This window comes from Acinonyx jubatus, chromosome B3 (genome assembly GCF_027475565.1).
Source record: "Acinonyx jubatus isolate Ajub_Pintada_27869175 chromosome B3, VMU_Ajub_asm_v1.0, whole genome shotgun sequence".
NCBI lineage: Eukaryota > Metazoa > Chordata > Mammalia > Carnivora > Felidae > Acinonyx > Acinonyx jubatus.
The window spans coordinates 43318685-43344685 of NC_069386.1; the positions used below are offsets into that span (position 1 = coordinate 43318685).

The following is a 26001-nucleotide window of genomic DNA, read 5'->3' on the forward strand; positions in this document are numbered from 1 at the left end:
TTCTGTACGATAACAGGGAGACTTAAACATACCAGGCCTTGGAGCTGACAGAGCTCAGTGCTGCTCTCCGCTCGGCCTCTAATTGGCTGGATGACTTGGAACCAGTCACCTAGTCCCTCTCGGGCCCAGTTTTCTGTCCTTTCCCAGGAAGAGATATAATTTCTTCTCTCTTCCAGATCTGACATTTGGTGATTAAGCTATAAACTAGAGTTATTTCTTAACCCTATGTATGCGTTAGGGTAAAGGCTAAAAACGGCTGTAGCAGAGACCCAAGAACACAGTGGCTTATGCGAAGTGGAAGTTTGCTTCTCTCTCCTGTGGTGTTTGAGCCGGTAGAAACTCCCAGGGAAGGAGACAGGCCTACAAGCTTACAGGGTCCTGTCTCCAAAGGTGCAGCCCTCATGGTTGGAGCTGGGACACAGGCTCATCCAAGTTCCAGTCCACGAGAAGAGAGACGATATCCCAGGCAAGCAATTTCCTTTTAAGTGACATGGAATTTACACATACCCCTTCCGCTCACATTCTTAGTGAGAACATAGTCTTATGGCTATACCCAGCCCCAAAGAATCCTGGGAATGTAGTCTCTAACTGGGCCACTGTGTGCCCACCAAAAAGGTGCCTGCTGTGGAAGAATGGGAGATACGGGGATATGGAGGGGAAGCAAGAGAATTGCCACACCATATTTTTGAAAGATCCCAAGGTATTGTCAAGATACCGTAAGCTCATAAAATTTCCTGAACCTTTGTATCAACTTCCTATGGCTGCTATAATGTGTCACAAATGAGTGGCTTAAAACAACAGAAATGTATTCTCTCACAGTTCTGGGTACTAAAAGTCCAAAATCAAGGTGTCAGCAGGGCCATGCTCCCTCAGAAGGCTCTAGAGAAGAAGTTCTAAAAGCCTGTCTCCTAACTTCTGGTTGTTGCTGGCCGTCCTTGGCTCCTTGGCCTACAGCTACATGACTCCAGTCTCTGCCTCTATCTTCACCAGACTTTCTCTTGTGTCTTCTGTGTCTCTCTGTCCATACCTCCCTCTCCTTTCTCTTATCGAGACAGCAGTCACTAGATTTAAGGCCTACCCTAATCCAGTAGGACATCATCTTGATTACATCAGTAAAGACCCGGTTTCCAAATAAAGTCACGTTCACAGGTACCCGGAGTTAGGACTTGAACATAACTTTTTGAGGGATATAACCCAAGCCATTACAACCTTCTTAAGACTAAAGGGAGGGAGGGAAAGAAAATATAGAAGAGAGGAGTTGTGCTAGTTGAAATCAAACAAATTATGACAGTATGTCAATTTCAAAAGAAGCCATAGTTTGGGGGTACCTGCGTGGCTCAGTTGGTTAAGATCCGGCTTTTGATCTCAGCTCAGGGCTTGATCTCAGGCTTCACAGATCAGGCTTCACATTAGGCTGAGTTCAGGCTTCACATTAGGCTCCGGGCTGGGTGTGGAACCTGCTAAAAGAAAAAAAAAAAAAAAGAAGAAGAAGAAGAAGAAGGCACCTCAGTGCCACAACCCAAGGACACAGAGACCTTTTTCCCTTCCATTTTTTGTGGAAGCATTCCATTGCACTGCTAAGATACATTGCTTAGGTAATGGAATTCAAAGACCCTTGACAGCTTTCAGCTTTATGCTGTCTATACCATTTCATGATCACAACGACCCCAATAAGAAAGTATCCTTACCTCTTAAATTTTTTTTAACATTTGTTTTTGAGAGAGAGAGAGAGGACAAGCAGGAAAGGGGCAGAGAGAGAGGGAGACACAGAATCTCAAGCAGGATCCAGGCTCTGAGCTGTCAGCACTGAGCCCGATGTGGGGCTCGAACCCATGAATCATGATCTGAGCAGAAGTTGGACTCAACCAACTAAGCCACCCAGGTGCCTCTTCCTTATCTCTATCCTACAGAAACTGAAACTGAGACTCGGGCTAAGTAACTTGCCCAAAGGGAAATGACTCCATGATGTTCACTTAGTGCTAGTGATGAAGTCAGGCTTGCATCCTGGGTCTTCCTGTCTCCAGAACCCTGCTCTTTACATTTCATGGCAGTAACACCCAGAGAATTCTCAGGGGACACTGACAGAGGGCTCACTCTTGCCTTGAGGGGTTTGTGATCTGAGCCAAACCAGAATGAATGCTTAACCAACTGACCCACCCAGGCGCCCCTTAGACTTTTATTTATACAGTTTTATCATAGATAATTAGAAGTAATCTGACCTCAGTACAGCTGTGTTTGAGAGACAAGGAAAGCCTACGGTCCCCCCTACTTCTCCGCCATCTCAACTCCTCTGTGCCTTAAGGAGGGCACTTGCTGGGATGAGCACTGGGTATTATATGTAAGTGATGAATCACTTTCATTGGTTTCAGGGTTCTACTCCTGAAACCAATACTACACTGTATGTTAATTAACTTGAATTTAAACAATTTTTTTTTAAAAAAAGAAAGAACATTTAGAAAGTAGAGACAAAGAAAAAAAATGAAAAATCACCCACAATCCCTCCACTCAGAGATAACCACTCTCATTTATTTTGTGCGTATTTTTTAGTCATTTTTCTATGCAGTTTGTTTGATTTTTTTCTTCTTTCCCCAGAAACGTAATCATGCTGTAGTTGGTTTGAGTTTTTTGTTTCTCTAAAGACAGCTACAACATCTTTCTATGCAATTAAGTTTTCATTAGTTTAATGATGACAGAGTATTTCATTACATAGATATACTATGGTTTATTTAACTCATCCTCTATACTGTTGACTTTTGGGTGGCTCCTCCCTAACCTTTCACTGATAACACCAATGGTGCCACAAAAACGCTGTGTACATCCATAATGACTTCCTAATGCCTACATTTCTGGTGGTCACATTACCAGATGGAAGAAGAAAAGATTTTTCCCCCTTCTTTAAGAGATGAGGAAACTAAGGTCAGAGAGATTAAGTATCTTGGCCAAATTCACATAGCTGTCAAGTGACTGAGCTAAGCCTGGAATCAAAGCTTCCTGACTCTAAATCTCATGTGGGAACACAGTTTATTAGTCTCATCTAATAATTATCTACTCGATAAATTCTGTACGTTGGAAAATGTACAGGAAATACCTTGGTGACTACTTTCTTTTCTTGAATTATCACCCAGCAGCAGCCAATCCAGACAAACTGCTTAAAATCCTGTCTTCACGGGAGCGGCTACAAAACACATATTTAATTGGAGTTTTCATCTTTTTTCTTTCAAGATGATTAATGTGGACAATTTTAGGAATCCTTTACAGAGCCTTAGTAGCCTATCTGTACAAGCAATAATTGAAGCCACCTGTCCACTGAAAGTACATATCACTGTTTATTTGGTATCCTGCTGGATCGTGTGACTTTTAGTGTTCATCCTGGTTCTGACAGTAGAGCTCAGCTCCTCACAATGTAGAACTGAAATCCCATTGTTTCCACTTCAGATTCCCTCTCCTTACTAGGTGATGGTAAGGTGATGGTGCCATGCTTGTGCCATCAGCAGCGGACTTTGGTTTTGGGGTGAAAGCAGACTGGGTGCGATTTCTTCAGTCATTACTCACCTTGACCTGATATGCTGACTACGGTCCGTGCTCCACAGGATTTGCGGAGGTGGAGGTCGGATTTCGGTTGTCCACGCAAGGGCATAATACGTGAACAGTGTCTATGGTGCCTGACTTGCTTTTGGGGCCGCAGCTCTATAATGTCCAAGTCACCCTCATCCAACCAGTTCTGGTAGCTTTGAGTTCGGGCGTTACACCTATCGCCACGTGTTTGACGGCATCTAGGCAAGTCCCCTACACGCACCTCAAGTCAGGACGTGTCCATATTAGTGGCAAAGATAAACAATTCACCAGATTTCAGAGGCACCTAAAGTAAAGCATTTCCTGGAAGAGCATGATAAGAGCTGTTGATTTTTACCTGAATTGAATTATTCACTTATGAAACTGCTCAATCCCAGAAGGCTAAGCTAGAAGTGTTTGATGCTTGTCAGTTCAGATCTCTGCTCAGAGCTCCAAGAGCAAATTGAAGTCAACGGAGTAATATTTAATGGGTAGCTCCGTTTTCAGTATGGACGCGATAAAAGGAAATCAATTTGAAAGAACAAGGATTCTTACTTTTCTTAACTATCCTTTAGTGCTAATCATGCATCTGGCACCAGCAGGTCACAAGAGGAGAAACTACCCTCCTTGGGTATGGACTTGTTGTAACGCATTACCTAGTAATCTCTAAGGGACAAGATGGATGTTTCCCAACTAAGTTTAGTCTCACGTTTTCTTTCTAGGATAGTCTGATGGTGTCTTTGTGTTGCTTTTGCTGAGGAACTGGGAATAAGGTTTTGTTCTTAGAATGGTTTTGTCATAGATAAAAGCAGGGTTTGAGAGAGGGTATAGCTCTTGCCTGCCTGCCCCAAATTAAAAGGTATTTCTGGGCACAAATATCAGGAAATATGACCCAGAGATGGAAGGCAATCACACACACACATTTTTTTTTCAAAAAACAGAAAAAAAAATTCCTCGTATCAATGCCCATATCCATTTTTCACACTAAAATGGAAATTTTTTCATGTAGCATAAAGTACCTTGATTGGTAAAAGAGCGGAATTATTATCACTGAAACAGCTCAACCTAGGCTCAAATCAACACAAAAGAAATCTCACATTAAAGTATTATTTTTCTTCGTAATTAGTATTTCTAAATGATTTTTAAAGGCTTTTTATGCAATTACAAAATACTTGATTGTCGTAACATTGCTAATGCTTTGATGCCTTCCGAGTGTTGTCCTTGGTCCCTGCAACCCTGGCACATAATTTATTTCTCTTTTGAGTGAACTCTAAGCATTAGTGTCCATTAAGAATTTTTGAAACAAAGTCCAGAGATTACTTGGAGCACTTTCAGTAATATGTACTGATTATCATTAATAGCTCTTTTGTCCTAGACAAGGACATTGTTTTGTAACACCACTTTGTTTGGTGAGGCCACACTTGGGCTGTGTTCCTGATCTGCCTCCTGCATAGATCCTCTCCTTGGCTGTGTATGGAATAGAGCAAGCGCACAGGACAGCTCAGGATGGGGGGGGCAGGGCGCAGGGGGCCAGCACAAACTGGGATGTTTTCTTTATGAAACAATTGTTAGCCATTCAAAAAAAAGAAAAGAAAAGAAAAAAGAAAAAGCAACCTAAATGCTGGGCCATGTTTCTTAGCTACTGTTCATTCACTGCATATAAATGACTGTTTTAACTACGAGCGCCTTACAATGAGGAAGTCAAAAGGAAGTGCACGAGGGGAGCAAGCAGACCCAGCAGATTGCAACCTTTGCACTATGCTTGTTGATAATATGGCAGGAGGGAGGTTAAATGCTCAACATTGTATTTTGAAAGTTCTGCCTGAACGTTCAAACACTCATTTGCCAGATTATGTCTTCTTCATGACCTTGCCCTAATGGATATGCCTGTGTCCACCCAAGGGATATCTCTCTGTCCAATGCAAAGTGCGATTAGAAACATCATGAGTAGGAAAGAGGCATTATGCTACATGCCCTGCGTGAATTAGTTTACTGAAGCCTGAGAATTTTTTCCAGCGCTGAGAATTTTGTCCCCATTTTATGGATAAGAAAACGGAGACTCAGAGAAGTTAGGTCATTTGCCTAAGACCTCACAGCTTGAATAATGGGCATCTTATTTAACTCATTCACCTTGTGAAGAGGGAGAATAAATCCTGTGAAAGCCCTCAGATTTGGAGTCCTCCTTTTCTGGAGATTAAACTAAGAGTTCATGTGTGGGTCTAGTGTAGACGCATGAGTTGGACAATTAAAGATTTTGGGTTTTGATGGGGGTTTTTTGTTTTGTTTTAATTCTTTTTAAGTTTATTTATTCATTTAGAGAGAGACAGAGACAGCACCAGTCGGGGACAGGCAGAGGGAGAGAGAGAATCCCAAGCAGGCTCCACACTGCCAGTACAGAGACCAACATGGGGCTCGATCCCACAAACTGTGAGATCATTACCTGAGCCGAAACCAAGAGTCAGATGCGCAACCGACTGAGCCACCCAGGTGCCCCTGAAGATTTTGTCAATTATGAAGTAGCACATCTCCTCCTTCCTCCCTCCCACACAAGCTCACTTGAAATATGGAAGCATTGACATATTTTAAAACAAAAAGAAAAAAAGAAAACTTGGCTGCATTTTATTTTCGGTAGTCTTTGTTGTGTTTGTTTTTGTTTTTAATTTTTTTAATGTTTATTTATTTTTGAGAGAGAGAAAGAGACAGTGTGAGCTGGTGAGGGGGAGAGAGAGAGGGAGACACAGAATCCAAAGCAGGCTTCAGTCTCCGAGCTGTCAGCACAGAGTCTGACACGGGGCTCGAACTCGCGAACCGTGAGATCCTGACCTGAGCCAAAGTCCGACGCTTAACGGACTGAGCCACCCAGGTGCTCAGTTTTTGTTTTTTATGCTAACACAGAACTTATCCGTGTTGAAAATATCTGCATCTCATCAATTGTTATCCCATTATGCAAGAAAGTAAGACACCCAGGCTGAATAATAGCAAAGTGGCAAAGGGACATCTCTGTAGTTAGGGACCTGTCTAGAATGCAGGGCCTCTGGAAATGTTAGTTTAATAATTGGCATGTCTGGGGAATAAGAAAGATGCCATTTCTTACCAAAAAAAAAAAAGTTAAAGTAAACTTGGTACCCAGACAATTGCCTAGAAACCAGGAGACAATAAGAAGTCCATCAAGGAAGTTAATTGGTCCAAGATTTGGCACTGATTGGAAATATCAGATTACATTCCTAAAGTGCTCTGCTCTGTGATAGCTATGACTCTGAAACTACTGATAACCGTGACAGTGATAAATTTGTGGTATTTTCATGACATTTGCTTTGCTTTACTTTGAAGCATGGTTGGCTAAATAGAGTCAGGCACTCTTGCTGTATTAGAAGCCCTACTTTGAGTAGAGTGTTTGTAGAGATTTTTCCTCTTAATTTTAAGGGTATTAATTGACAATTTAAAACTGATGTCATGTTGTTAAATTAAAAATTACTCTTAAAGCGTCACCTAGAAATGTTTCTCTTCTCTTCTGTGTGTGTGTGTGTGTGTGTGTGTGTGTGTGTGTGTGATCTGGGTGAAATATAAGGAGTCTTGCAACTTTATCAAAAGGTACCATTTTTCTCTAGCCCAGATAATTTTAAAATATCACCCAAAAGAAGTGTAGCTTTTACTTATATAACCTTTTGTGGGTACTGCCTTCTTTCTTCTTTGGTTTTTAAAGGCAAAAAGAAAAAAAGTTTCAGGGGGTTACCTTTGATTGTGAGCTACATTAGATTTTTGTACAGTGAGAAATAGATCTGGAAGCCTGTTGCTTAGAAAGAGGAGGTTTGGTTTGAGAGCTAGAAAGCAGGGCAAGGAGCCACGGATCGATGAACTAGACAGGAAATTAAGAAACCATGCAGTGCAACTATCTCATTCTACAGATGAGAAAACTAAGGCCCAGAGAGATGTTGAGTGACTCGCCCAAATCAACCAGTGAGTTCACTGTTGGCTCAGGGTAGTGACTCTCCCACAGCTCCGTGAAGTTGCAGTCTCTGTAGAGATCACTACTCTGCCCGGTGGCCTGTTTGCAGATCTCAGTGGAAGGATCTTGGTGTTCTTCCCAGTCACTTGGAAGCGAATCAAAACCTTCACAACAGCTGGACTCTGTGTGACACCCTTTGGTGGTGGCGATCAAAGTCCTCTGCCTGCACTAAACAGCAGCACACTTAGCACACTTGCCAATGAGCAAGTATCTTCCCTGGATTTCAGAGAGTGAAGAGTCCAGGGGATTTCAGGGTCTAGAATAGCACACACTTACTTTGAGGAACTCTCCTCCAACCAGTATGAATGTTCAAGTCAGAGCACTGGGTCTGAAAAAGAGTCCTAGGCCGTAAGTCAGTGTGAAACCCAGGGACATCAGGATAGCTAGGACATAGCTTTCAGTAGAACATTCTGATTCTGCTTTGTGAAAATAAGACCGTGTGTGCCCCACCCTTTTAGCATTCTTATTATGCTTCCCAGTTTGGAAAGCTCTTTGACATCCTTATATCTTTTTTTTTTTTTTTGGTAATGTTTATTTATTTTGAGAGACAGAGCACAAGTCGGGGAGGGGCAAAGAGGGAGGGAGACACAATCCGAAGCAGGCTCCAGGCTCTGAGCTGTCAGCACAGAGCCCGACGTGGGGCTTGAACCCATGAACCATGAGATCATGACCTGAGCCGAAGTTGGACGCTCAACCGACTGAGCCACCCAAGCACCCTGACATTCTTATTTCCTTTTAGTTTTCACAGCAACCTTTTGAATATTATTATGATTATAGACCGTTGTAAATTCAGCCCAGAGAAGTTAGGTCACTTGGCCAAGGTCTCTCAGCCAAGAAGCAGAAAGTGTATGGGCTATGAATGCAAGCTCAGGTCAGCAAGACTCCAAATCTAGTTATCTTAAGAGCTGCCTTTAAAAAGTCAATTCTTTTCTACTCCGGGGTAGAATTAGAGCTGTTTGCCTACTAAATACTCATGAAATTTATCTTTGGAAAACCAGTTCTCCAACAATTCATTATTCAGAGCTGCTACTCCCACTGCTGCTGGTTGCGTTAGGTTTGGATCTGCTTAAGGACAAAAATGGGCAATGTATGACTGCTGTGATCTCATTAAGGAGGCACTTTCTGTCAAGAAAGGCAGGAATCTTGCAACCTCTGGGGAAATGAGAAGAAAAAGGGAAGACCCACCTCACCCCCACTGAAGGGTGAAGAAAATGGCTGCTGGTCGAAAACCAGGGTATATGGGCCTCTCTGTTTGAGGACCTCCTTCACCCAGGCCCTGGTGGGGCTTCCTGGTTGAGAAAAGACTAAAGGACAGGGGCCCCATAGGTTTAAATCATTTACAGAGCTGACTGCTGAGTGGTATGGTCCTGGGTGTAAATCTTTTTTTGAATATTTACTCTTGAGAGGCACTGTCTGTACCAGGGTTTGTTGCTGGGTTTGTTTTTGTTTTTGTTTTTGTTTTTTTAGTTCTAACTTTTATTTATTTTATTTTTTATATATATAATTTATTGTCAAATTGGTTTCCATATAACACCAAGTGGTCATCCCAACAGGTGCCCTCCCCAATGCCTATCACCCACTCCCCATCTCCCCCACCCCCTATCAACCAACCTTCAGTTCTCTTCAGATCATATAAATCTTTTGCCTTGTACCAGGGTTTTTAAATATGAGCCGTGGATACATTTCCAGAAGGATATTAACTTCCCACAGAAAGCTTTTTATTGTGCTACTTAAACTTCCCTGAGCCTCATTTGACCCATCTGTGAAATGAAGATATTTTATGGTTTTGGTTTTGTTTTTTTTTTTACACTTCTGTGGAGTCAGTTGCTATGAAATACTAGAGCTTCTATAGAGAAAGGAGCTGCACAAATTCGAGATGTTAGTGCGATCACCAATGTTATTTTTCAGGATAGGAAGAGGAGGGGAATGCCAGTAAACTTTCTCATCATTCCATTAAATTTATCTTTTGAGTGTTCACATTGTTTTCATTTGTTTACTTTTTTTGGATAATAGAATTTTGTCTTCATAAAGGCTATTAAGTAAAAAAAAAAATTTAAATGATATGTATAGTCCAGTCTTGTAATTAGCAGTAATGCACTTTTTATTAAAATTTTGCAGGGCGCCTAGGTGGCTCATTCAGTTGAGCGTCCAATTCTTAATTTCAGCTCAGGTCATGATCTCACAGTCGTGAGATTGAGCCCCGACTCAGCCTCTGAGCTGAGCATGGAGCCTGCTTAAGATTCTCCCTGTCTGTCTGTCTGTCTGTCTCTCTCTCTGCCCCCTCTCCCTCCTTCACGTGTATGCATTCAACTGTCTCTCTCTCTCTCTCTCTCAAAAAAGAAAAAGAAAAACATTGCTTTCACAAGAGGGGTATGTTTTTAAGCCTTTCCCCATGAAAATGTACTATTAATTTATTGTTATGTTCTTCACTGTAGGTAAGAGATATAATTTGTGTTTTATCTGTATGGATTAGCGTTGCCAGATAAAATACAAGATGCCCAGTGAAATTTGAATTTCAAATATACAATGAAGGAGAATCCAAAATGCAAATTGAACTGGCATCCTGTGTTTTATCTATTAAATCTGGCAACTTGTCTGTAGGTATATCCCCCCAGTTCATTATATTGGTAGCGCTCAGTGGCAGCTAATCAAACTGAGGGCCCCAGTCGCTAGTGATGCTGGGGTCACGCTTTCTCCTGGAGACAGGTGTGAGTAGTTTTAGCTCTGTGCCACCGCGATCCCAAAGATCAGGCGGCTTTCCTGGGAAGATTTTCAGAATCTATTATCAACGTAATCATCATGAAAATATTTGATGAGAGCACCGCATCACGCTGTATAATAAATTTAAGTAGAAAAGTCAAAGCAGTGGTATTTTCATCAGGGCTTTGGATGTCAGGAGAAAATAGTTCCACACTCAGCGAATATAGATAGGTCTGTTTGGGGCTGCGTTAAATCCAATTGTGTGGAGGTTCTGAATAATCAGGAGTGACAGCATAAGCACTTTCCCTTCAAAGTGATTTTACAGAAAGCATTATTTCCTAAGGAAAGTACACATATAGCCCTCATAATGCTGAAAGAGCACTAATGTATCAATTTATTGGTGCTGGTGTCATGAGCTGGAGTTGCAAATTGTATTCAGATTTTCAACTTCACTCGCAGTTGCTGTTGGGGGAAGTTCCCTTCCCATGATAAAGCTTATTTCAAAAAAATTCTGGAACATTTTTGTAGTTCCCATGTGAGAGAGCCTTCAAGGCTCCTCACAGAAGGTTCTAACTTCACTTTGAGAAGCCAACTCAAACATGATGAAAAACAATGGTTTAGTTTTCCTCAATAAAAAGGGGGGGAAAAAAGAATTCGAGTTGGGCTATGTAATTTCAGCTTCCCTAAATAAGCCCTTTGGAAAGTTGTGGGGGGAGCAAGCGTGTGATTTTGGTCTTGGCACACAACTTTGGAACTAACTTTTTTTTTTTTTCTTTTACATCTACCATGGATTTTCATAACGGATTTCTTCCCTGTACGATTTGTTCCATAGCTAAGTAATGGGTCTGATGTGGATGCCAAATGTTTCAACAACTTTTACTTTCCAGAGGAGGGTTAAATAGTTCTCTTAATAACTTGAAAGAAAAAAAATGTCAAGGTTTACCACAGTTCTTAGTCACAGGCTAAACGTTTTCAAGAGTTGTATTACTTTGAGCTATTTAGTCTCAAGAATCTCCCCCAAGAAGAACAGAGTGTAAGGAGTTCAAAATGGAGTCCTTCTGAAACAGAGATGGCGCTGTTTGCACTGAAGCATGCGTTCGTGTTATCTTGATGTGGTCTTATGTGCTGAATCTTGCTTAGCCCCGTTCATCTGTCACCTGCTCTCCGTAAATCATCTTGGAAGCATCCAGGGTGCTGACTCATGAATCCCTCGTGTTTTCATACCGTTTGTGTTCGTTTTGGTGCCGTTCACGGAGCAGCAGCAGTTATTCCCCTTCTGACTTTAATGAGTATGGACAGATAGGTACATTTTGTGGAGGTTTTTTCCTTCACCATAAGAAGTTATGCTTCATGTGAACCGGCAGAGTCGTTTTCATTAAAAAGTAAACACAGAATCAATGGCCATAGCAAATTAATGGCTCTGGCGCTCAGCTCACTCTTGTCTGAGTAGGTTGGCATCACTCTCTCGTGCCTCACATCTTCCCCACTCTGCCTATAAACGCCGTCATCTCCCCTATTTAAAATGAAAACTGAGAGTCTTCTCTCACCCTGTTTAATTACTGTCCACGCTGCTGCTTTTTACCACAGAAAATCAGTAGGCGATGCTGGCCGTGCCTGTCATCCACGGTTCTGTTGTTCTGGGGTAGGGTCCAGTGCCACTGGCAGCCAAGATCAAGACTGATCCTGCCTCTGCATCACCGTCTCAACAAATGCGTTCCTGGGTACACTGTGAATGATGTGCGTCTCAAGAAGTACACACGGGACGCTTTCTTACCTTTGTCATTGTTTCTTCTCTTCTAGGTATCTCAGTAACGAAGAAGACGCATACATGTAAGTAATGCCTTTTTTTTTAACCCAAAGTTCTGAAGAGTTGGAATTCGCATATGTCTGGCTGCTGTGACCCTTCAAGTATAAACTAATGTTTCAGCTGTGATCCATGGTCAACAGAGGTCATACTTCTCTACCTGTAGTGGTCGGAAGTGGTACATCTCCACCTGTTTGTACTGAGTGTGTGTTAAAGAGAGTCTAGACATGGTCTGATGAATTCTAGTGATTCAAGTCATTAGTCTTCAGAAAAATCATCAAACCTAGTCAGGAGGATCAATTAATTACTTACTGATCACCCCTATTCTGGATCCTTCAACTGGTATGTTTCTAGGAAACATCACCTTGATTTCTTTTAAACTTTGGTCTCCTTTTCCTCACCACTAGTTCACGATTTAGGCCGTTTTGTACTTGTGTCTGTGGAGCAGAGATACTGACTGGGAATATAGGTGCTGTCGCTCGACCATGAGTGTGGCCCGTGAGGGCCCTGGTAAATGGCATTGGTAGTTTGATGTGGAAATGTGCGCTGGAATTACACTCTGTATTCATCCCCACTTCTCAGGTTCAACTGCTTTCATCAATTGCCTTCATTCGAACTACACCATAAGTTTACAAACTCACGTCAATGTAAAGTGTTGTGATTTTGCAATCCGAGCAATAATGTTTGACTGTGCTTTGAACCTCAGGATGAAACTAATCCGTCATTGATGCAGGCAGTCAACTTTCACTGTACTTGACCAGCATACTTAGACTTTGAATTAATAGTGTCATCAGAATTAGATAACTATTTTAGACCACAGATATGTGCTACCCATGAGATGTGCTTGGGCATCCTTCTAAGGCAAGCTGTGGAGATATTTATGGCACAATTTAGGGCCGACAAAGATGTGTCCCCAAATATTTCCTAATTACGCTTTTAAAATTTTTGGTTTCATGTGAAACATTTGGGGGAAAAATCTGTGTAACATCAAAGTAGTTTATCTTGTGCCTCAGTTGATTCTTGAAATCTGCTCTTGGGTTTGTCTGTCTGTCTATCTGTATTTGTAGCAAACAAAAAAAGCAAAACAAAACAAAACAAAAACAAACAAACAAAAGAACACCCCACCAAATTCGATGGTTGCCTGACTCTTAGGGCCCAGTCCTGCAGTCTCTCCACGTGGCTCTCCCATGGGCTTCAATGGAATTTTGTTTGAGGAAAGATGTAAAGGTCGGGTCCGTAATGGACACATGATCAGGACAGCACCTCCATCTCTCAATGCACAGTTCCAGTTGGCTGTCCCTCCATCACGGTAGTCTGTGGCCCTTAGCTTTTTGGGGGTTGTTTTGTCGTCGTTGTTGTTGTTGTTCTTGCTGTTGTCGGTGCATAATTGAGCTCATGATGACTGAGAGATTGACAGTGCAGGAGACTGAAGTCCTCTGTATATCCGCAGGGCAGGCATGGTACAGAGCGCTTCCTTGCACAGCCTTGCCCATGAGCTCGTCCCTGGCCTGGAGGGACCCACTCTAGAGGTGGTAAGTAATTCAGTCTTTCTGCTAGCTCAGTCCTGGGCCTCTCCCGAACAGGAGCGGATGATTATGCCTACTGTTTATGGTGGTTTGGGGTATGGACTCCTGGCCACCTGGCAATACACAGAAAGTCACTGACTATTTGCATTATGACTTGGCTCTTGGATAAGTGGATAAAACCACTAGTTGAACTCCATTGGATACAAAGAGTGCTCCTCAATAAGACAGAGACCAGAGATGTTAGTAACTATATAGACCATCCATCCATGAGGACCTTCAGGGAATTGTCATCCCTGAGACTAATTTCATTTGGCCTATTGCAGAAACAATAACTTGTGGTCACATTTAAAATCATAGAAAGATTTGGATGACAGCATGAGATTGGTGGCTAGTAAAGAAAAACTGGTGTTCCAGGAAGAGGAAATAGAACCAGGTTGGCCCTGCAGCAAAGGCTTAACCAACTCCATCAGCTATACCTGCTTTAAAACAAAATCAAGATGTAGCCAGAGTGTGTAGATTTTGACTGCCTTTCTAACTATGGAAAACAGCAGGAAAAGTCTTAGACATTAAGCATAAAATAAATGTAGAGAGACTTAAAATAAAGCTCGCTTTATGTAATTTAAATATTAAATTGACCCAAAGATATCAGAAATCATCTTAGTTTTTGTTTGGTGTTTACTTTGATGATTGAGGGGAGAGGGCCCACGATGAAACAGATCAATGACGACTTGAGAAGAATAGCATCTGAACAGACAGTTGACACAAGACTTTGCACATGCCAAGGAGAAATTGAATTGTCCAAGCTGGCGTGTTAGTGAAAGTCTTCTATGCCACTTAAATGTGGAGATTGTTTTTGTCACCCAACTCAGCAGACAACCCATCATATTTCTGATCTTAGCATCTCTACAGGGCCTACAACTTGTGAGGAGGAAGAAAATCAATCAGTTCTTTCTCCAATAACAGTCACCCAAATGACTTCTTCTTTAGCATCTGTCGGATTTTTCTTGAAAACTGAACTGTCCTAACTTGCCTATAAGTTTTCCTAAGATGTTAAATTCCAGCTCCTCTTAAATCATCTTGACATCTGTTCTTCAAAAAGTTTCACTATCAGTGAACTATATGAATTCATTTTTGTACTGTCTCAAGACTTCCATTTTTAGCCAGTGTTCTGGAAACCCTGGTCAGGGCTTGACTACATAATCATCGACAGCTAAAGTCACCCCACATTAGCAATTTCAGTCTGGGTTTCCTAACTGCCCTCACAGAGAGATGGTTCAACTTACAAATTAACATGTACAGTTGCAGAATATATTATCAGACTAGAGTGTCAGCTCACAGGTACACCAGTCAGAGGTGTGAGAACTACAAAATGAACCTGAGTAGATGTGACACCTGATCATATTTTAGGCCACCTTGTTATCTGGAAAGCATAGACATTGCTTCTTTAAAAAAATAAATAAATAAAAGTGCTTTGGGTGAGTTGAGCCAGAAAGTCCCAGGAAGGAAAATCTGATTATTAGCTTCAGAGGAATTCACAAGCGGGGTGTTTGGAGAACTCAGATTCTCCTGAATTCTCGAGAAAGGCCCTGGTGGTGTTTGTCATTAACTTTACTTGGCCGGTGGGAGAAGGCAAAGTTTTGGGCCTTCTAGTACTAAGTCATCATGACCAAACTGGTCAAAGAAGGCTTTCATTTGCGATATTCTGCAATTGTTGATAGGAAATGTTGCTGTCGGTTTTGGTATGTGAATAGAAAAGGAAGTGTTTACTTGTGGGGTAGGGATATATCAGATAAGTTTTACACCCTGTTGTAGAATTTCAGTTTAATCTTTGTGGTGATTATATAGCACCTGTGTTTGGTTGGACACTTTAAAGGTTGGTTTTACTTCGGTATTTCACAAGTGTGTTTTGGTCTCTTTCCTGCTGAAATCGTACCATGTTGGGGAAGTATGTTTTTCATGGCATCAGCTGCTGTTTTGGTTTTTATTTGCCAAGGACAACCGGTCATTTGCCCCTGACTTTTTAATCTAAATCTACCTGGATAGTTCTGCCTACACTAAAATTATAGAAGATGACAAATTTGGAGGTGAAAAAGTAAAAGAAAAATGCAACAGATCATCTTAGTTGTATCGAGCTGCTAGGAAGTTGAGCATCATGGAGTCAGGAACCTAAGGGAATTTATCAGCCAATCACCCCAACACAGACCCAAAAGACACCAGGTAGGCTCCTGGATGGTTTGCAGAGGCAACAGATGGTTGTGACTTCTTCCTGTTATCATTCATGTTTATATTCTTTATTCTTCCTGTTGAAGTCTGTTCTGCTTGCTTTCTTCCCTCAGGATCAGGCACTTACAGTCACATGAAAATTGCAGGGGACTCGGTGCGCAGTCAGAAAAATGTATCTGTTTAATCTGAATTCATGTCAGTTTTCCCCAATAAATAGCAAAATAAAATATGCTTCTGAATCTTCTGAAATATTTCAATTTTAACATGAATAGCCATTAAAGGTAATTGAGGACACTTTCCAATGTTTGCTTACGGTGGGCTAATACCTAACATATAAAATTAAAGTGCTATCTTATTTATAAAGAGATTCTAGCTCTCAATAGTAAAAATATTTTAGTACAAATCAGAATATTTCCTTGAGAAATAATCCTTTGTATCCGTAAAAAGAAAAAAAGTGTTTACCACAGTCATTTAAAGTGGAATAGGTTAATGTATTCACTTTTCACCCCTAGAGACTTGGCTTTGAATTTGACTCAGAGAAAATTAGTTTCGAGGCCTCAACCTCCTCTCCTTAGGCATTTGTTGATATCACAAAACCAACCCAACAATTTGTCACGATTGTTGCCATTTACTCAGGAGGTCTGAGAACTAAAATAACCTTATTTGCTCGTTTTCTTCTCTTGTCCTTGAGGCCATTCCTTTTGATTGTAGACTCTTAACTCCACCAAACTTGGGGCTCACCCATACGATTTTCACAGTCCAGGAAGACGTAGCAACCATTCTTGGCAAAGCTTATGGAAGGTGCTTTGGTTATATAGTTAATAGGTTGCTCTGGCAACCCACGTGACTCAGGGTGTGACTCATAGTAAGTAGAATTTCAATTGCTGCTGGCAGGGTGTTTCATTAGGACAGGCCTGAAAAGAAGCCACACCGAAGTTCTCTTCGTAGGCTTTCATCCAGATTCCATCTACCCATTGAGAAAGAGAAAAGGGGATAACCCAGTGCTCACAAAGTAGCCAGAGGATTCATTTCTTAGCTTGCTGAGGCTACTCTCTGTCCCGGACATAAAGCTGGCTGGTACATGGTCAGAAGTAGATGCTGCCCTCATAGAGGGCTAACCAAATGGACAGCTGTTTATTGATTAACTACTATGGACCTTTATTGAGGACCTCAAAGACCAGGCTGAAAGTGGGGATGGGGCAGGGGTGGGGTGAGTGGGCTTATATTAGTCGCTGAAAACACAAACACCTAGTGTACCATTTGTAAAAGAGACAGCTCACAACTGGAAAGCAGACTGGTAGCTGGACGTGTGGGGGAGGAGAAAAGAATTCCATGATCCGGGATTCGGCTACTGTGATCCAAGCCTACAGAAGGATGAAAGGAAAGGGATAGATTTAACCCTGGGTGCTGAAGGCTCTCCCTGCTGCACATCTCCCATTCTCACCCAAAGTAACACCTGTTCAGTCCCTTCAAGATCATCCAGTTCAGGGAAGTAAAAATCCCTCGTCCTGCCTGAAAATGTTTGCCTTGTTTAGACTCAGCCTGTGTGGCTGTAGCCAACCCTGCCTGAGCTTAACAGGATTTCTGTCTCATCATATTAAGATATAAATGGACTGCACTTGGCCCTGCCACTCAGTTCTTCCAAGGTAGAAGATTTACATAGTCTGAAAACCCACAGTTCATTCCATTAAAAAAACAACAACAGAATATTAGCTAAGTGTTTCCATCAGAGCATCCAGTTGACTCAAATTTGCTCTGTTCGTAGACATCAGATCCATGAATTGAATTTGGAAAAGTACTTGTGTTCGCATTTCCTAACACAGGTTCACAAGGGTGTATTGAGATGGTGAGGTCACTGTAGGGGGAAGACACAAATGCCTGGCCTATCAGGTGCTAGTAGGTACTTGATAGATTATATATTTAATAAAACTCTGATACATGGTTGGGTTGATCTTTAAAGAAGGCTGGGTGTCTATCACAGAGTTTCGTGTTACTTTTGTTTTAGTCATGGCAATAATATGGAGTAGCAGTAGAAGTACCCGTAGATGTAGCAACAGCAGGGTAGGAACTGCCACCCCTGGGGCACCTGGCTGACGCTCAATGGGTTGAGCGTCAGACTTCAGCTCAGGTCATGATCCCACAGTTTGTGAGTTCGAGCCCCACATCGGGCTCTGTGCTGTCAGCACGGAGCCTGTTTTGGATCCTCTGTCTCTCTCTCTCTCTCTCCCTCCCTCCCTCCCTCCCTCCCTCCCTTTCCCTCTCCCTCCCTCCCTCCCTCCCTCAAAAGTAAATAAACATTAAAAAAGGAACTGCCACCCCTGAGCAATTAATTCTGATACTCCAGGTGTTGTGTTTAGCACTTTATGTGCATTACCTCATTTAATCTTCTCATCACCTCCATGAGCTCTGTACCACGTATGTCCCCAGCTTGTATGAGAAAATTTATCTGAGGGATCAGCAAGTAAAGGAGCAAAAAAACTTGCAAACTCATCCAGCTGGTGACAGGCAGAGCCGGGACGCAGAGAAGATTGAGTCCTCACACGCACAGAAATGCCACACCATTATCTCCAGTATCAGCATTAGGTAACGTCGTGGAACACTTACAAAGTGCTAGATGCTTTTCTGAGCACTTTGCACATGTTCGTTTATTTCATCTTTGCCACAACCTTGTGATGTAGGTCTTGCTGCTACCCCACTCTCCAGGTAAAAACTGAGCCCCAGACGTCTCCAACTAGCTAGTATGTGATGGAACAGGATTAAAGCCACTCCACAGAGCCTAAATGCTCCTACAGTAACAGAGTAGACTTCCACTCTAGACTATAGCAAGAAAGTCAAGTGTAACAGCCGTTCCTACAACTGATTCAGGTTCTTTAAACTTACAACTATTTTACCTGTAAAGGCTTCTAAGCTTGGTGAACGAACTGATGATAACAAAAAAAGGGGGGGGGGGAATGTTATTCCTACTATATGAAAAAATTCATGTAAACAAAGCAGTGTACATAAAACCATGCAGCCTTCTTACTTTAAAATGATCATTACTTCTCTTTTTAACAATCTAACCTAATTTGGCAAAGAACTGGCATCCACTTAATATCACTGTTCGTACAACTCAACTGATTCTATAATAGCTCAAAATGGTTACTTTTGATTCTAAGATACTTATGTCCCCCACAATAATAGTAAAGTGTATTTCTTTTGGCATGAATCCATTTTTCACTGCAACTAAGTCTTTAATAATGGGCCTTAATAACATATATAATAAATTTGTGCATTATTCTTTTGTCAGACCAACTGATAATTCATGTATAGCTTTCATTACCACCAAGAGGTAGTATGATTCAGGACACTGTGGTTTCCCTGAACCCTAGCCAAAAACAAACAAAACCATGAAGGCAACAAGAATGCCCAGAGGGTTGAAATATGTATCAAAACCATCCACACGAGAATTAAACATCTAGGTTTTGAGTATGCTTATACATACCTGAATTTAGAATTGGATTTATGGTTATATCAGCTTCTCTGTTTTTTGGGATCTGCATCCAAAGGAATAAAAACAGAGGAAAAACAGATGCCAATGTGTTTGAAATATGAAAAAGTTATTGTTGTACATTAATTTCTTTATAAATTACACAAAATTTTTTGTAGCAACTCTGTCAGCTACTCTGCCAGGAAATTAGTTTATTTGTAGTCACATGGTCCCTTTTGATTGTAATTGATGCCTGTATCTGCATATTATGGTAACTAAGGTTCTGATTTCCAACCTACCCAATTACCCTTTTTCCTGGGGCTTCCCAGGATTCTTTACAGTGGAAAGTTCTCCACCTACTTCACCTCCACCTCTGAGTAAAGTTTGTCTATGTAGGAGTGATAGCTTTTCCCTTGTTTTACTTTGTTGATCTCCTAGGTAAAACTCCTAATGTCTTAAGTAGTTAACAGCCAAGCATAATGACTGGAAGGCATATTGAGGAGTAGAAAATGCTCGAGTGTGTAGAATTAAGCTTCAGATTCAGCAAAAGAGACTCCGTAAATCTTTGCTTAAAATTTTGTTTTTTGGGGGCGCCTGGGTGGCTCAGTCAGTTAAGTATCTGACTTCGGCTCAGGTCATGATCTTGTGGATTGCCAGTCTGTGCTGACAGCTCAGAGCCTGGAGCCTGCTTCGGATTCTGTGTCTCCCTCTGTCTCTGCTCCTCCGCCCTCACACTCTGTCTCTCTCTCACTCTCAAAAATAAACATTTAAAAAATAAAAATAAAATAAAATAAATAAAATTTGTTTTTGTAGGAGAGAGGGAGGAAATTGTATGGTAGGTAACCCAGATACCTGTAATACTAAGATCTAAGGAAGGAAAGCTGGAAAGCAGACCACAGGCACGCCCTGTAGAAAGAGCATGGGGCTAGGGGTCAGACTGATCTTTTTAGCTTGGTATTTCCAACCCCTCTTCTGTGCCTAGCACTATGTTAGGTATAGAAAGTTTAAGTCATAACCCTCACTCTCCAATAGCTTAGTCTGCATCTGAGGAGAAAGGACAGACCTGTTTGAGCAACCTGTAGTAATGAAGGAATTGCAGGAAAATGCAGGGTTATGATGCAAGTCGGATTATCTGTATGCATTGGGGATGCTAGTAGTGAGCTGAGCTTGTTCTGGAATGGTAGCAATGATTAGGTGTTTGATCAGGTGGATCAAGGTGGGGAGGGGGGGCAGTGGAGGATGATTGTGTAGACCTGTCTGACTAGAATAGAGTATTAACAAGGAAAAGGAAGGACAAGAAGAACAGTGGTAAGGTTCTGGCTTTATCTCAGGACCAATGGGGAGCCACAGAATGTGTGTGAAAAATACACTGACCTTTAAATAATGCTTTTATTGCCACGGTCATTTAGTGAGCGTTACATAAAGCAGACGTTCCATACTTCAGTCCCATCTCCGAAATCAGACAGAATTCTCATCCTTAGATAGAGGTTCTTCTCTGGCCTTTCTTCTGATTAACTGTATGGCGGAAATGCTCATTGAGCAGGACAGATCTAGTCCGAAAAGAGAAGGCTGTTCTGATTATTAAAGAAAAAAGAGTGTTTTATTTTTTCTCCATCTTCCCAGTTTCAAGGTCTAATTGTAAGACCAGTTCTTGCCATTTCATTGAAATCAGAGGAATGAAATAAGCCTAAAAAATATATGTGCACTTTGAATTGTGTGGCTGATGGTTCTCCTTGCTTTCTTTTGTTCCTACTGCTAATTGGATCCTACTGTAATACCAGGAGCCTATGTCTTTCCGACCCGTTCTAACTCGACCATATGTAGCTTTGTAAAAATTTGAAGCCCAGGTTCCACATCTTGTTCACACCTTAGGCAGGCAAAGTAGACTGTATTGACTGTGACGTTTTCATCAGCACAAAGAATTCTCTCCCTCACACGGCTAGACAATACAACAAGAGGATGATTGTACTTCCTTTTCTCTTTGTGGGTATTTCTTAATTTTCCCAGAATGAGTCTCTATTGTTTCACTTAAAGAACAGTAAGATTCAAATGAGGCATTTTCATCAGCTGCATGTTCACAGAAGTCTTCAGGATATAATGAACTATAGCGCATTACCTTTTCTGTCTCTCTGAACGTGGTATCTATCTTTTTGTGTCGACAAAACTGAAAATTCACTTTCCCTCCCCAAGTTGGGGCATCGGGATAATTGATTGTTACCAGTCTCTGCTGTTAGTAGACAAGATAACACCAGTGCCTCTGGAGAACGGGTAAAAACTAAACTCTGTCCCCCGAGGCCAATGAAATCGCTGTTTGGTCCCTTGTGTGAAACTTCCTAATAACTTAACTGGGCAGCCTCTGGGTCCCTGGAGGGTTTCTCCACAAGAGTATTCCCTCTCTTTGTTAAGATTGCTTATTAAAAATGATTTTATAATGAAGTTGCCTCAAATAGCTGCTCTTTTCCTGGTTGTCCTTGAAGCTGTGGTGAAGAATCTTAGAGACAACTGTCTAGGGTTTTCCTCCTTGTTAAAAACTTCTCTCTTACCACTGTTACTCTTGATTTTTAAGGAGACAAAGTCTAACTGACACAAGTCCCTCTCCGGTTGATTATGTCGCTTAAAACCCTGTGCAAGGCATTATTGGTAGTTAAGCTTGTCATTTGGGCTCAGGAATCGAATTGATCTACATGGATGGAGGACATTTAAGTCTGCAGTGGGAACAAGGCTGTCGGGCTTCCCCGGAAGACCAGTGGCTGGGGAATGCTCTTGCTAACTCTGCCCCTGACTCCATCACAATGATATCCAATTATTTTCTCTCTTTGGTCCTAGATTTCTCCTATTTGCAAACTAGCCAGTTTCCTGCCACGAGGAACTGTCATGAAGAGGAATCAAATAATAATAAAAAAAAATTAGTAGTGCATTCTTTTCTATCCATGTGCTGTATAAGTTCAAAGACTTCTAATAAATGTAGGCAATTGGAAGAATCAGGGTTTTGTTGTTGTTGTTGTTGTTGTTGTTGTTGTTGTTGCTGTCCACATCATCGGCTTGGCTCTTTGGCTTGAAGAGGCTTCAATATGCTGGTGTATTTAATATGAAGAAAGATAAAGCAGATGTCAATAGGGCTTACCATTGGGAACATCTACTTCAGACTTGGTGTCCCAATGGCCAGGTGACTCAGGAAACGGCAAACCATATAAAGTTGTTAGTGACAGATGCTGCTTGAAATATTTTTCTAAGTCGAAAGCTTATCAGGCTGTAAATCTACAGAGCAGAGTGTTCAAGATGCAGGTCGGCCCTCCTTTGGCTTTGTGAGTACAGTACATCACCAAGAGTCAGAGGGACCATCGTGAGTCTTTTAGCGGAGAGATCAGTGTGGTCCAGTTGTGCTAAGAATTACTGTGCGCTAAGCTGTGCTAAGACCATGCCTTGGCTAAACTCTGTCCTCCAAGACCAGGTGTGTTAGAAAATACTGTTTTTGTACTCAGCAAGTCCTGTTCCCTCCTTTCTCAAATAAAAAGAAGAAAAGAAAAAGAAAACCGATGACCTGCTCTGGTTTCCCATTGCCAGCAGGACCTTCTCATTCCCCCTCCTTAATAACCTCGTAGGGCTTTCCGTTGCCTCGGGAGTCTACACTTCTTAGTATGGCTCTCAAGGGCTTTAGCAATCTGATCTTAATATTTCCACCGCTACTTCCTTGACTTGTAGGCTGGCAGTTTCTGCCATCCTCGGTGACCAGTTTCTACATGACTGTACAGGGGGCATACCTCAGTGCCTTTGCTTCTGTTGTATCTTGTTTGTCCTGGAATGTCCTGCACCAACTGCTGCACCTGTAGAATTCTTATTGCTCCACCAAAGGCCAATACAAATAGCATCTGCCATGGAAAGCCTTCTGCGACCCCCACCCTCTTTGTTAAACTATTAACTGCAGCTTCTTTGCTCCCACAGTACATTATTAAGGTGGCAGTACAGAAAGTGTATTGTAAATCGTTGTTGTTTATGTAGCTTTGTCCTAGATATGGTTTAATTATCTTTCTATCCCTTAGGCTTAGCAGAATGATTGGTATCTACTATGTGTTCATTTAATATCTGTGTATTTTAAATAAGTGTGTGTGTGTCTGTGTGTGTGTGTGTACAGACACAATATTATGACCTCCCGTTCTTCTTGCAAATTTGAGGCTAGGGAAGAATAATGATCTTTTCATTATTAACAGCTGAAAGGAAAAACGGATATTTAATATTTGAAATTGTATTGTGAGATTCGTACTATATTATTTTGGAAACCAATACTGCAACTCAAAGGGCTTCTTGATGTCTGGCAACTTACCATATGTATCTCGAGTCTCAGTTTTAGCACTGCTTGCTTTAAAGTTTTGGTTTCTTTTCTTAATATTTAAGTCAGAATCTCATCCAGAAGGCTTAAAAGTACTTAATTTTAGTCTAAGATGAAAAACATGTTACTTTTCTCAGTGACCTCTTAAGCACCATTTGTTTGCATTATCAATACAAGATTTTATAAACCAGATGATCAACTCTATAGAGTAAAAAGTAAAGAGTCATTTTCACTTACCTTTGGCATCTATTTAAAGGCAGAGGAGAAACCATATCTTTGAGAGCAAAGCATTGGCCATTCTTTCCACCCATGGAGAGAGTACATTCTATCAAGGAAAATATCCTACGTTTGTCTGATCTATGGAGGGAAAAGCGATCCTAATGTGTTAAACAATTTGGGAAGTGGATGTCTTGATAATCCTAGATTATTCACTGAGTCTTAAGGTAAATTCCAGAAGTAAATGGCATTTATTTGTTCAAAGTGCAAACACGTGACATGGCTATGTTTTTCTGGCCTGGAATGTAAGTATGTTTCCTTAGCTTCGCAGGGACCACTGATTTCACAACGCTGGCCCTCTTCAGAAGTAGCTGCACACAACCATGCTTTCCGTCTGCTCTTCCTTGGAATCCTCTGCCTTTTCAGCTTTCTGAGCAGCTTCCTCACTTCTTTTGTTTGTAACTCTTTCTGGAGTCCAAACAAGAGGAGCCAAATCATCCCCTGCAGTATCAGTTGCTTGAGTGGAAACCTTGCTTTGTAAATGAGAGGGTGAGATGTGACCCAATAACAGAGTCTATTTTTATTTTAATTTTAATTTATTTCCTGGTGGCCCTTTATGCCTCCTTAGGCGATGACCTAACCAATTCTATCTTAACACTGATTTTTTTGTTTCTTCCAAGGTCAAAAAGCACGTTGGAATCATTATGACAGGAAAGTAAATGTTTTCTTGCCTCTGATGGAAAGTCCATCTCTTCATATGAAATGTAAAGTCTGGTTTTCGCAGCTTTATGAAGCGCAGCTTTTCTCTCGTGAGGCTTCTATTAGCAAGCTAACAGAGAACAGGGGGAAGAAAGATCTTTGATTTCTGATGGAAACACCATCTCTTGTAATCTCTTTCATCCCTCTCCTTTCTCAGATGGGAGTCTTTAATAACGCAGCCAAAGGAGCTGTCTTCATTTCGTGCTGCAGTTTCACATAGCAAAGTGCAATCAAAAGTCAAAACTGTCCTAGAAGGCGCTCAACCTGTGGTTTTCCAGGTTGGAAAAGGGAAAGCTGTTACACCATCACACGTAGACATGTGTCCCCATACTACCGCCCCCCACCAAAAAAAAAAAAGTTCTGGCTGTTAGCTCTAAATCAAAGAACTTTCCATGGCCTGATTTGTGGAAGTTACCTAATCCTACCTATAATTGGGGTGATTTGAGAGACGGGAAAATGTTCTCATTTTCATTATGGGAGTCACTGGGGGACAGTGTCGTTGAGAAGAATATGTTCTTTTTGCCCTAAATTGCTTTACCTGAGATGCTATTGGTATGTTTCACTTAAGTTAGATTTCTAATGAACAAAATGACCAGTATGGGTCCCTTTCTCAGAGATTCTACTAGTGCTTAAGCTAGTCTTTAATGGTCAGTGAGCTTTCCTTCATTCCATCTCAGAGTTTTACTTCTAAGGAAGAATTCTAGAGGGTTGAGTTAATATGCCCCTGGAACACAGAAGAGTCAGCTTCTAACATTCCGCGTATGGTCAAAGGATCTACATACTGTCCATGATTCGTCTATGTTAATACAATGGTAATACCTCATCATAAAGTTTTTTACATTGTATGATCACCATTGAGTAAGCTCACCTTGTGATGCCAGACTTCGGAAACTTCTGGAACCAACCCTCTTGGCACAGAGGCTGGGCTGGGTCTACCTCACACTGAATAAAGTGAAGTTCTCCCATAATCTCATCTAAAATTCACAATTTCTCCCAGCTTGTCACCCCTACCATTAAATAAATTGGGCTGAGATTGGGTTCCCCAGAGAGTAGACTCTGAGATTTGCATAGAGGAAGTTGATCAGGGAGTGCTTCTAGGAACAACACCTGTGAGGGGTGAAGGAAGCTGCATTGGGCAGGAGAAACTGAACTGTCATGCATTTGTAGCCTGAGTTCAGCAGATGCAGCAGGGAGATGAGAAGCAGGGGTAACCCTTGAGAGATGTCCTAAATCGAGGCGAGGAGGCTGTATATTTTACCCTGCATCACCCAGCCACCGGATGCCAGCTGCCCACAGGGAAAGACATAATATTGGGCAAGGCAGCTCCCTTTAGCTAAAAGCAAGTCTCAGTTGTGAGCCACTGACAGTCAACACTCAAGGCCCCCAAGGAGAATAAGGATCTCAGTCCTGGTGGCAGCAAAG

General features: G+C 41.6%; 1 protein-coding gene across 3 annotated transcripts in view; it reads left to right on the plus strand.

Annotated features, from left to right (window-relative positions):
- Positions 1 to 26001, plus strand: part of RORA (RAR related orphan receptor A) — a 714362-nt gene that overhangs the window by 516262 nt on the left and 172099 nt on the right. For all 3 annotated transcript variants that reach the window (XM_027067399.2, XM_053223941.1, XM_053223940.1), the window contains exon 2: positions 12059 to 12088. In XM_027067399.2, coding sequence (XP_026923200.1) covers positions 12059 to 12088 — 30 coding nt within the window. The remainder of the gene's footprint in view (positions 1 to 12058; positions 12089 to 26001) is intronic.